Here is a 13006-nt window from a genome sequence, read left to right as displayed (position 1 = left end):
ACTGATTTTGTGGGCAATATTTAAATAAGAATATCTCAGTTAAATGCCGTGAAACAGGCTAGTCTTCATTTCACAGGTAGAAAGAAGAGCAATAAGAAATTGACCAGCTGCTTGGGTACTATTCTAAGGTATCTGGATATTAGAGTTAATCACTGTTCCCTCTAAGCCATGTGGGAGTCCTCCACCTACAATCCTACCAGTGGGGGGTGCTCTTTCACTATCACATTCTCAATAGTGAGAGGCAGGCAAGCTTTGTAGGACTTCAGGGAACGTGCCTTTCCCTAGTGATTAAAAAACACAATATTAAAGCACCACTCACCCTACTGGCAGCAATGCAGTTGGAGGACTTCCACACAGCTTAGAAGGTACAGTGGTGCTAATGCTCACCTTAAAAACATTTAAGCATAGGGAAAGTTATATTATATAGTGGGTGGCAACATAAATAATCAGAATACAGACATATCAGTGTGTATGTGTGCACATCTATATAAATAAATCCCACCTTGAACGTTCTGAAACTCCCTCCAACTGTGGCAGTGAAGTCCTGAACTGCTGTAGTCCTCCTGGCTATTCGGACTACTCACCACCGCCCTCAGCCACGCCCCTTCTGCGACCTACGCCACGCCCCAACTGGACATAAAAAGCACCATGAACGTTCTGAACCACACTTTGAAGCTTCAAAAGTTTGTATGTTCGAAGCTCTGTAACCACTTTTAACCACAGTACATCTGGGCGCCGCCATGATCTGAAACGAGCGTCACAGCTGCAACACACCAATAGGAATACAACAAGGGAGGAGCGTCTGAGGCGAAGGCGTCAGTCGCCGTTGCCACGCAACGGAATGCAATCACGCGTCATGCACCTATCAAACAACTCAAACAAAAGAAGGGGCGGACCTACGGCTCGCACAGCACGAGACTGCCGCCCAGCTGAGGAGAATACCGCTGCCCTGACAGTGCTATCCTGCAGAACCTGCCGCTCCAAACTGCCATCCGAACCCGCACCAACAAACAAAAAAAGTGAACAGACAGCCTCCAGCAGCCTTCGGGATACACACTAACAAAAAAAAAAAAAACCCCCGTGAAGAAACAGCCTCCAGCAGCCTTCGGGACACACACTAACCCAAAAAAAAAACCCTCCGTGAAGAAACAGCCTCCAGCAGCCTTCGGGACACACACTAACCCAAAAAACCCCCCCCCCCCCCCGTGAAGAAACAGCCTCCAGCAGCCTTCGGGACACACACTAACCCCCCCCCCCAAAAAAAAACGTGAAGAAACAGCCTCCAGCAGCCTTCGGGACACACACTAACCCCCCCCCCAAAAAAAAACGTGAAGAAACAGCCTCCAGCAGCCTTCGGGACACACACTAATCCAAAAAAAAAAAAAAACCTGAAGAAACAGCCTCCAGCAGCCTTCGGGACACACACTAACCCCCCCCAAAAAAAAAACGTGAAGAAACAGCCTCCAGCAGCCTTCGGGACACACACTAATCCAAAAAAAAAAAAAAAAACCTGAAGAAACAGCCTCCAGCAGCCTTCGGGACACACACTAACCCCCCCAAAAAAAAAAAACCTGAAGAAAGCCTCCAGCAGCCTTCGGGACACACACTAACAAAACAAAAAAAAAAAAGGTGAATAAACAGCCTCCAGCCGCCTCAACAGGGGACTTCACAAAAACTGAAAGCAGGAAGATAAAACCAACTGCAGTCTTCTCTGGACCAGGTTCACAGCCGCCCTGAACCGCCCTGATACTGCAGCAGTAACAACAGGGCAAGCTGGATGAGGTTCACTTTAAGGGAGGGGGCATGGAACTTGAAGGGGAGACAGACAAACACATGGAGAGGGGGTGAGAGAACAGAATGGGAGGGAAGGGGAGAGGAAAAATTATGCAGATGGAGGGCATAAAGAGAGCACAATCCCTGGATAAAAGAAATAATTCAAAACAGAAACACAGGGGGGGGGGCACCCTTACATTGCCACTCACAGGAGGGAAGGGGGGAAAACTAACAGAAAGGGGGCGACTGCACTTCACACAGAAGGAGGGGGCCGTGCACACATACACACAGTCTTTCACTCTCTGTGTCACTGTGACACACACTCTCTCGAACACACACACACACACACTCTGTCTCACTGTCACACCCACATTCTCACACAGGCATACACAAAACTCCTTTTTGTTTTCTTTTGTTTATACTTGCACAGCTGATAGCTGCTCGCTGCCTGCCGTGCCCCTCTTCCTTTTTACAAACATTATGCCACTTTTCCTCTTTTTCCCTCTTTTCTTTCTCTACAAACATGACAAGGGGGTTGGAACAGGAGGTCCTGCACACCTCTCTCCACTGTTGCCACAGGCTAAGCAACAGTTCAGGCACAAGGAGGGGAGGATGAGGGCCAGAACAGGTACACAGACCACAGATGGAGGCGGAGGAGGGGGTCCTGACAGCACAGGTGAAGGGGGGAGGGGCGACCCACAGCCCTGAGAGAAGGGCTGTAGGGAGACCTGAAAGGAGGGGGGGAGACTGACCAGACAGGGAAATGAGGGGTTCTGCGACAACACAGTGGCAGACGCAGACGGAGGGGGGTCCTTCCAGCCAACATAGGGAGGGGGGGGGGATGTATCTCCGTCACACACACTATCTCTCACACACACTCTCTCTCTCTCTCACACACTGACTGTCTCTCTCACTCTCTAACACTGTCTACAACACACACTATGTCTCACACTCGATCACATTCACTCTCTATGTGTCACACAGTCACTGTCAAACACTCTATCACTCTCATACACTCTCGCTCTCGCTCACATACCCACTCAAACACACTGTCAATCTCACACACACACTCTCTAACAGACACACTTGCAGCCACACACATTCAATCTGTCTCTCTCACAAAGTCACTCTCACACACACACTCTCTCAAACATACACACTCCGAGGAAAACCTTGCTAGCGCCCGTTTCATTTGTGTCGGAAACGGGCCTTATTTACTAGTACTCATATAAATGACAATATTCCAGCTATACAGAAGAAGATGCCTAAATGTGATGGCACATAGTTTGCTTACACATGGGTGGAATTTGGGCAGGATACAAAGTTATGCATATAAATTACCCACTGCGGTAAAAGGGGTCTTGGCATGCAACAAATCCCCTCATTGACGCTACTGCAGGGCTCCTTTTACCAAGCTGCAGTAAAAGGGGCCCGGTCACATTAGCATTCTATAAAGAAACATAGGCACCTTATGGAATTGCCCTCAGGTGTATAATTCTATAAAGTGCTGTCTAGTTTTAATGGCAAGAACACACATAAATACCCATATCCTTGTCATTTACACATGTAAGTGGACCCATGGGACTAGATTCTATATATCACACCTAAAAATGGGGAAAAAAAGGGCTCTTCTGACAAACACTTGGATGACTTTACCTGGTCCTTTTTTCTTATGACCAAGCCACAAAAAGGTGCCCTAAATGACCAGATGACCACCGGAGGGAATCGGGGATGACCTCCCCTTACTCCCCCAGTGGTCACTAACCCCCTCCCACCCTCAAAAAATTAAAAAAAAAAATTATGTGCCAGCCTGTATGCCAGCTTCAAAAATCATACCTAGCTCCATGACAGCAGTATGCAGGTCCCTGGAGCAGTTTTAATGGGTGCAATGCACGTCAGGCAGGTGGACCCAGGCCTATCCCCCCCCTACATGTTACACTTGTGGTGGTAAATGTGAGCCCTTAAAAACCCACCAGAAACCCACTGTACCCAAATCTAGGTGCCCCCCTTCACCCATAAGAGCTATGGTAGTGGTGTACATTTGTGGGGAATGGGTTTGGGGGGGGGGTTGGGGGGCTCAGCACACAAGGTAAGGGAGCTATGTACCTGGGAGCTTTTTCTGAAGTCCACTGCAGTGCCCCCTAGGGTGCCCAGTTGGTGTCCTGGCATGTCAGGGGGACCAGTGCACTACGAATGCTGGCTCCTCCCATGATCAAAGGGCTTGGATTTGGTCGTTTCTGAGATGGGCATCCTTAGTTTCCATTATCGCCGAAAATTAGAAATGACCAAGTTTAAGGATGACCATCTCTAGGGACAACCTAAATTTCAAGATTCGGGCATCCCCGTCCGTATTATCAAAACGAAAGATGGACGCCCATCTTCTTTCGATAATACGGGTTTCCTCGTCCCTTCACTTGGATGTCCTGCGAGGACATCCTCAGGAAAACTTGGATGCCCCTTTCGATTATGCCCCTCCACGACAGCGCCTAACGTTAGGGGCAGCCATTTACTCCAAGTAAAACTTGATGTAAATACCGGCACCTAAGTTAGGTGCAGAACAGGTGTATTCTATAGCCCCGCTCATAGTTTACTGGAATGTCCACAACTTGCCCATTCCATGCCCATAGCCACCCACGCCCCCTTTTCAGAAGCACACGTTAGAATTTACATGCACTGCTTTGCAGAATAGGTTAGTGGGCAGTGTGCATAAATTCTAATTAATGCCAATTAGTGCTGTTAATTGCTTGTTAACATCCAATTATCAGCGCTGATTAGTTTGTTAACTAGTTATACACATTGTTATGGAATACGATTCGATTTCCATATCGATATCTTGGTGCAATATATAGAATCTGGGGGATAGGGGGTAATTCTCAAAGGTTGCCTAAAAGTAGGCACTGGGATGCTGCATGCTGAATGCAGATTCTATAATAGAAATTGTGTGCACAATTGTAGAATGCTAGCGTAAGTGGCTAACTTTAGGCACAAGCACTTACACTAGCCAAATAGCTGGTGTAAATGCTTGCATAAACTTTAGGCAGTTAGACGTGTAGCAACATGTATTTTATAACCCGCAGGCACAACTGCTAGATACCCCCAGCCCATTCATGTTTCTCCTAGGTCCATGCCCCTGGAATGCCAACTAGGAGCAGTTACGTGTGTAACTGCTAATTACCACCAATTAGTGCCTATTAACACTAATTATAGATAATAATTGGTCATTAATGCAAATTAACAGCTCACTAGCTAATTAAATTACATTCACAACTGCCCTTATTCTGTAACTTGCATGCACACCTTTGCATGCTAATTGAAAAGTTGGGTATACAACGTTATAGAATTAGGGGGGGGGATTATCCCCCGGATTCTATATAGCAGGCCTAGAGATCCATGCCGAAATCTAGGTGAATTCTATCACAATGTGCGTAACTTAATTGACTTAACAAGTTAATTAGCTTTGATAACAGCACTTAACAAGCAATAATGAGCATTAATTGGCAATAATTAGAATTTACGTGTGCAACTATCTGTGTAAATAGATGCACATAGTTTTAGGTGCTGGGATATCAACCAAGCATATTCTATAAACCACACCTAAATCTAGGAGCCACGGATTTTTTTAGTCACCATATATAGAATCCCCCTATGTGCATAAATGACCATATTACATGCTGTTCTGTAAGTATGTGCCAGTATTCAATGATGCTTACTTTGCAGGTGGGTATTCAAATGGGTGGAACATTGGTGAGAAATACTATCATTTACACATGCTCTTTTGCAGTTTAGGTGCAAGCCTTTATCCCAGCTCTATTGCTGGTATAATTGATATAGGCATATTATCGACCACTTGGGCTAGTAGGTGCCTACTTTTCTTTATAGAATACGCTTCAGATACACAGTTTTCTAGCACTTTTATTTAGGTGCCCCATTTTAGAATTACCCTACAGTTGTTAGCAAAGGCCTATAAGCACTGCATGTTATTTATATATTTATATTTATATTTATATGTTAGTGATGCCACCAGTTTTCTGATAGTAATTGTAGCAAAGTGAGCTACATCTCAGGAGATAGAATTATTTTTTTTCTGGCCTAGCAGATCCACATTAATGCATGCCATAAGTCTCCTTCAAATTCCTCTACCATCCCCAGTTTAAAAATATGCCTGTGTACTTACACAACCAAGCAAAAATGAATGAGTCAGACTCCCACCTCTGTCACCACCCCAGTCCCATCCCCAAAAACAAATTAGAGCTTCTGGGTTATATCTTCTCATGAAACACAAATTAGTTCCTTTGAGCTACCTTTCCAATCCTCCACAAATATTTAGAACCATACTTCCCCGTTTCTTATACATCTCCACCATTCATGATGTATTGTAAGCCACATTGAGCCTGCAAAGAGGTGGGAAAATGTGGGATACAAATGCAATAGATAAATAAATATCCTTGAGCTCAAAATTACCCTCTAGACACCCCAAACCCTGAAAAAAGAAGACATTCAAAATATTCATTAGCAAAAGAGAACTACTTTTCTTCCTGCTAGAAGTAACACCAAATGCAACATGGGACTAATGACACTCTGACTCATGTTTAAAAGGTGCACTGGTCAGAGTACCACCAGCACCATTTCAAATTTGGCACGACTGCCGGCAAGAGGGATACTACCTTTATATTGTTGGTGGAGATTCTGCATACTCCTTAGGGTTCTGAGCCAGTTCTAGGGTTCAGTACATTGCAGAGGCCATAATTTATATTTTGGGGGGTTGAGGTATGACCCATAGATCCTAATTCAATGTTTTGGGAGGGAGTGGAGGGTGCAGCTTGGAGGCAGAATCCATGCTGCCTGTTTTTCCAGACTGATAAAAAAAAAAAATCATTGTTTCCCCGTCCTGTATTAGCACCCTTCTCCTTACCTATCCACTGGTTCTTAAGTCATTTTCTTTAAACCTAGAGACTCAGTCAGACTCCACTCTAGAAGATATTTTGCTGTCAATATTCTGCTACCCCATCCATTAAGCTCCTATCTACTGTTCCTTCCCATCTTCTTGGTCCTTTACCCTCTTTACTAAATTCCTCGGCTCTGCTGCTCTCCCTTCCCTCTCCTTTCCTCCCTCACCTCTTTTCCTCATTTTCCTCTATATTTCACTTCTTTCTTTCTTGATCTCCTCTCTTATTTGCTGCACTCTCTGGAAGAGGAGGAGATGGAACAGAGGAAGGGTAGACACAAGGGGCAGAAATGGACCTGAAAATGAATGGATGGCAGTAGAGTAATGGATGGCAGGGGGGAGGGTTCATGTGCTCACAGGTTCTTCCACAGCTCCAGTTCCCCCTCTTGAAGGAATTCTTGGTTTGTTTGTTTGTTTTTAAGGAAACCTGTGTGTGAGTCAGGACTACATAAGAATTGCTATATTGTGTCAGACTAAAGGTCCATCTAGCCCAGCATCCTGTTTTTAACAGTGGCCAAGAAATGTCACAATTACTTGGCAGGATCTCAGAAAGTAACAAGGTGCCATGCTACCCACCCATGCTTCTCTAGATGTACCTTAATAATAGTTTATGAGCTTTTCTTCCAGGAATGTGTCCAAACCTTTCTTAAACCCAGCTATACTAACTGCTTTTACCACATTCTATAGAAATGAATTCCAGAACTTAACTGTGTATTGAGTGAAAAAATATTTTCTTTGGTTTGTTTTAAATGTATTACTTAGCAATTTCATTTCAGTCTCCTTGGTCTTTTTTGTGTTGAGAAAATAGACAATCGAATTTGCATTTGCCTGTTCCACTCCGCTGAGGAGTTTATAGATCTCTATTATGTCTCCTCTCAGCCATCTCTTCTTGAAATTGAAGAGCCCCAACTTCCAATATGAGAGTCGTCCAATCTCCTTAATCATTTTGGTTTCAACATATTGTCCATGATGACACTTGATCCTTTTCCTTGGTGGTGATTCCTAATATAGAACCTAGCATTGTGCATCTATATTTTGGGTTATTCTTCTCTATGTCTACACACTTGTCCACGTTAAAAAATTCATCTGCCATTTGGATGCCCAGTCTTCAAAGGTCCTTCTGCAATTTCTCACAGGCTGCATGTGATTTCTGTTTCCTCTCCCTTTGTTGATTTTGTTGACTGTAAACCACATTAATTCCAGTCCTGAAAGGCAGTATATGAAGTTAGAAATAAACAAACATTTAACAGCTTTGAATACTTTTTTTATCACCTGCAAATTGATGACCTTACTACTGCATAAATAAGCACACAATGACTAGTGGGCCCTGTACTCATATGAGTTCTGTCACTACCACTAGCCACATCCATGTGCAGGTGTACTGGTCAGTGATGCTTGACGTTCCCAGTGTTTGAATAATATTAAAGACAGTTTAATCTGTTAGGAAGTTCTTTGTTAATGATGAGGGGAGATATGATTGAGATATACAAAATCCTGAGTGGTGTAGAAAAAGTAGAAGTAAATCGATTTTCTTGCTCGTTCCAAAAAGTACAAAGACTAGGGGACACTCAAGGAAGTTACATGGAAATGCTTTTAAAACAAATAGGAGGAAATATTTTTTTACTCAACAAATAGTTAAGTTGTGGAACTCTTTGCCTGAGGAGGTGGTAACAGTGGTTAGCTGCTTTTGACTCCTAACCACTACTCACTTGCCCTGTCCTTTAACCTCATCTATTTATTCCCTTACCCTTAATTGTTCTGTCTGTTTACCTGTCTTATCTAGATTGTAAGCTCTTTGAGCAGGGACTGTCTTTTTGTGTGTGGTGTACAGCGCTGCGTATGCCTTGTAGTGCTATAGAAATGATAAATAGTAGTAGTAGTAGTAGTAGACTCTACATTCATAAAACACTTTCCAGCTAATAAACTTTGCTGTAGTACTTTTTTTCTTTTTTTACAGCTATAGCATTTTGGAATCATGCATGCACTCATCCTAAGATGAGGGTAGCTTGGCAGCAGTGAAAATAGAAAAGACAATGTAATTGATGATCATTATTATTGCTGACAATTTATCCAACTACACATAAACTGAGGTACAGAGAAAACACAACTGTTTGTTGAATGTTAGAAAGAGAGTCAGTGATGGAGCATAAATACATTCCAGAAAGTCTGGTTCTATAAATGTCAATCCACACCTCATTTTTTTTAAACTAAAGAAAAAAAAAGTTACAAGTGCTAACTTACAGTAAATCCAATAGTTCTGTGTTATGCTGTGTTATATAGGAATGTACATGGTTTATTTACAGCAAGTTAATAAACTAATCTATATTCCGTAATCACCCAAAAGGCCAATATTGAGCAATGTATTATAGTTGGAGCAGAATATAACATCTAAACTTTCTATTTCATAAGTGTGTAAGACAGGTCTAGGAACCTAGTGCTTTTGCCATGCAAACTTCTTACCTGATACTATTGTTGTTTTAGCTGAGTGTGAGCAGAGGACTCACAGCCCGATGGGAATCATTACAAGCCCAAACTGGCCGGACAAGTACCCTAGTCGAAAGGAATGCACATGGGAAATCAGTGCTACTCCTGGCCACAGAGTTAAATTGGTAAGTGTTTCAATATACTCTTGTCTTGAGCTGTCTAGACAATGTCGTACATTGAACTGCAGTTTCAGGAATTTTGTTGGAGTGCCCAATGTACTAAAGCTATTTTGAAATTTGACCAGTAGTTCATGTTAATTCTCATAAAACAGTGGGATCAATACTGAGCAGGATTTAACCAGGCAGGAATTATCCTACCCAGTTAAAAACCACTGACTGGCCCTAGAGCACATATGCAGCGGCACTTGTAGTAAAGCTGAATATCTGCTCTCATTGCTGTGACGCAGACTGCCACCGATGAAAGTCATCTGAAATGGGGTACTCTGTCGGACAGCTACAGGGCTTAGATAAATTCATTGTTTAAATTTAGCCTTACCTTATGAGTTACAGTATCGCACATGATTTTGCATTGAGAGCAGGAACGCCTCTATGTTTGCCACAGGATAGTGGACTGTGACCTACAAGGGATATTGGATTTATTTCCACTATTTGGTTTTTGTGGACTTTGAGATTTATCATTTGCATTCACCTGAGGTTCACTTTATTATTTTGGTGAATTTATATAGAGGAAGAACTCAAGAGGTCTTTGGAGCTCAAAGATTTGCCATTTAAATTGGCAAATTGTGAGTAAACTCATGGGACCTGGGCACAAGGTCCGTTTGACTGATAGTCCTTCTTTTCATTTATAAATATTATGTCTCTCGTTTATTTCTTTAGTCTTTATTTGGGGCTATCTGACAAGTGACGGAGTGGTTCGTGGTCAAAGTCAGCGTGGTTCCCAAAATTATCTGGACACTGGTGATATTCAGCACTTAACCAGCGAGTGTAACTATATAAATTGGATCACATAAAAGTCAGTCCTGCCTTTAGGTGGTGCCTTCTAGCTGGTTAAGTGTTGAATATCACACTTAACCGCTTATGCGCTAGCTGGATCTGGAAACCCAGAAATTCAGTGCCTATGATCAGACATGGCCTGGATTTGAATTTTCAGGTTTAACACCGGCGGCAGTCAGCAAAACACCAATCACTGCTGGCTTGAATATCAGGCCCTCTGTGGACAGGGAAATATCTATTTTACCTGAATATAAGTTACTTTGTGTGACTATTGAAAAGGTATGAGCTAAATTCAAATCACATAAAACATTTAGCATTTTACATGAAAAATAGATTATACATTTACTCTGTTAAGGGGCAATTCTATAAATGGAAGCATCTTTTTACACACTCAAATGTCACGCAGTGAGAGCTATGTTGGTATCTGGGTGTCCAACTAGCCAGCTCATTTTCGAAAGTGATTGCCGGCCATTTTCCGACATAAATCGGGAGATGGCCGGCGATTTTGCGAAAGCGGCGAAATCCGTATAATCTAAAGTTTCTGTTTTGACACCATCGCCGCTTTCCCTTTGCCTCGCCAGCAAAAGTTCAAGGGGGCGTGTCGGTGGCGAAGCGAAGGCGGGACATGGGCGGGCATGGGCATGGCTACCAGATGGCCAGCTTCCGTGGATAATGGAAAACAAAAAAGCAGCGTTAAGCAGTATTTCGCCAGGTTTACTTGGTCCTTTAATTTTCAGGACCAAGCCTCAAAAAGGTGCCCCAATTGACCAGATGACCACCGGAAGGAATCGGGGATGACCTCCCCATACTCCCCCAGTGGTCACCAACCCCCTCCCACACTAAAAAACACAATTATAAACATATTTTGCCAGCCTCTATGCCAGCCTCAAATGCCATACCCACCTCCATGACGGAATGTGTTCTATCCTCTGACAGCCTTTCCCTGGTTGTGATGTGGCTCTTGGGTGAGTGTGACTCCTTTTCTGTTAGGTGCACTGCAGAGTCACATCAGCAATGCATTGTGGTGGGTGTAGGGTAGTGGGCTCTACTCCCATGGTGCTTTTCCCCCTGCTAACTGGGTCAGAGTGTGTCCAGTTTTGTTTCCGGTAGTCCATGAGGTAGTGGCCATTTTTGTAAGCCAGTTTTAGATCCCTCTGGCATTTGGCCGGCCTAAACCGTATTATCGAAAAAAAAGATGGCCGGTCATTTTTTTTGATAATACGGTTCCGGCCAGCTATTGCACCGCCACCAAAATAGATCACCGGCGATCTATTTCGCCGGCGACATTCGATTATGCCCCTCCACGCCAACCAAGCATTGGCACACCTTAGGTGCCCATAATTACTCCAGCCATAGATCTGCCATAACTATGGTCACCTAAATGCATCAAGGACACACATACCTTACAGTATTCTGTAAGTTGCACGTGCAAATGTCTGCACCATCCACGCATTCTTATATTCCACCTATGTCAATGCCACCTTGCATTTATTTATTTATTTATTGTTACATTTGTACCCCGCGCTTTCCCACTCATGGCAGGCTCAATGCACTATCCCCCAAATTCTATAAATGGTGCTCAAAATTGCATGCACATTTAATGCTTCCATCACCTCCTCAGACAGTCTTGACGATCCCACCTGGTCCAGACATTTTGAGTAAACTACACTAGGGGCCACTGACTCCCAGCATAAAAATTATGAAAATGGTCCAGAAAATGTTTGCAATCTGGTCACTATGATTAACTGTAGACCCAGAGGCATCTTGCAATGCAGAGATAGTTTAAGATCCCCTCCAAAAAACAGTGTCTGTTACAAGAGGAAGAACATCCAAATTAGACCCTGCTTCAGCAGCACCAGGAGATAAAACCACCTCTTGGGAGTCTATACACAGGTTGTTCATAAAAGGAAGACTTTGGCAGAGGAGGAGTTGAGGGTTTGCCCAGACTAAGAAATGCACCAAAGGATAATAAAGTCTTGGTATCTGAAACCTGTGTCATTGTATGTATTGATAAATATCTCTCCGTTGGACCTTTAGGGATCACTCTTTTACCTTGCATTTTTTCCTATAGTAACAAAAGGCAAAGTACTCACAATTATAGGAAAAACACAGGATCAGAATTTCAAGAACCACCGTTCCCCTCTGGGCCACACACCACAGATACTGGTTTGCTTTTAGACGATCCGTTGGAGGCACCCCCGATGACATCAGGGGGATTCTACTCACAGTCGCAGATGTCTCCAGTAGTGCATGACCTTCCAGCCACAAACTCTGACCAAAGTGTGCTCCTCTGCACAGCTCACGGGTTGCCAACCTCCCGGAGTATTTCTACTTTATGAAGATAATTGTGCAATTTAATGATCATCACACCATAGTATCCAGTGACCATCCTGCATCCGACTCACTTGGTGCATACATTCTAGGCATAGCGGTTCCGCACTGTCTGACAAATTACTTAGAGAGCCAGCTTCCAAGCACAGACGCTAGTGACCTCTCCAGGACCTGCTCCAGAAAGCCCATAATTCTCAAATTACCTCAGTGAGAATGATTCTCAGGGTCTTCAATTTTTTCAGCCTGTTCTCTGACTTGTTTCTCCAGTGCTGTGAGGTTCGCTTCCACCTGTGAAGAGGCTTCATCCTGAGAGGAGACTCATTGCTCAAAACTCCCTCATCCTCCGATTAGTGTCAGCCAAAAGAGATTCCACATGAGCAATCTGCCCTGATAATTGTTCTAGTTGTGGTTCCAAAGCTTAGTCAATGGCCTCCGTTAGGTGTGTGAGAGGCTGCTCCATAAACAGGAAGCCCAGCGAGGAAGAGAAACACGTCCTCTCCTCTCAGTGCATTACATGGTC

The 13006-nt window shown here is 43.7% G+C and overlaps 1 protein-coding gene across 1 annotated transcript in view; it reads left to right on the top strand.

Annotated features, from left to right (window-relative positions):
• The window catches only part of TLL1 (tolloid like 1), a 499423-nt gene that overhangs the window by 464241 nt on the left and 22176 nt on the right, over positions 1-13006 (top strand). Inside the window, exon 18 of the mRNA XM_030191579.1 lies at positions 9200-9327. Within this exon, the coding sequence (XP_030047439.1) occupies positions 9200-9327 (128 nt within the window). The remainder of the gene's footprint in view (positions 1-9199; positions 9328-13006) is intronic.

This window comes from Microcaecilia unicolor, chromosome 2, assembly GCF_901765095.1.
Source record: "Microcaecilia unicolor chromosome 2, aMicUni1.1, whole genome shotgun sequence".
Lineage (NCBI taxonomy): Eukaryota > Metazoa > Chordata > Amphibia > Gymnophiona > Siphonopidae > Microcaecilia > Microcaecilia unicolor.
The sequence above is the reverse complement of the archived record's forward strand: the minus strand, read 5'-3'. Positions and strand labels throughout refer to the sequence as shown.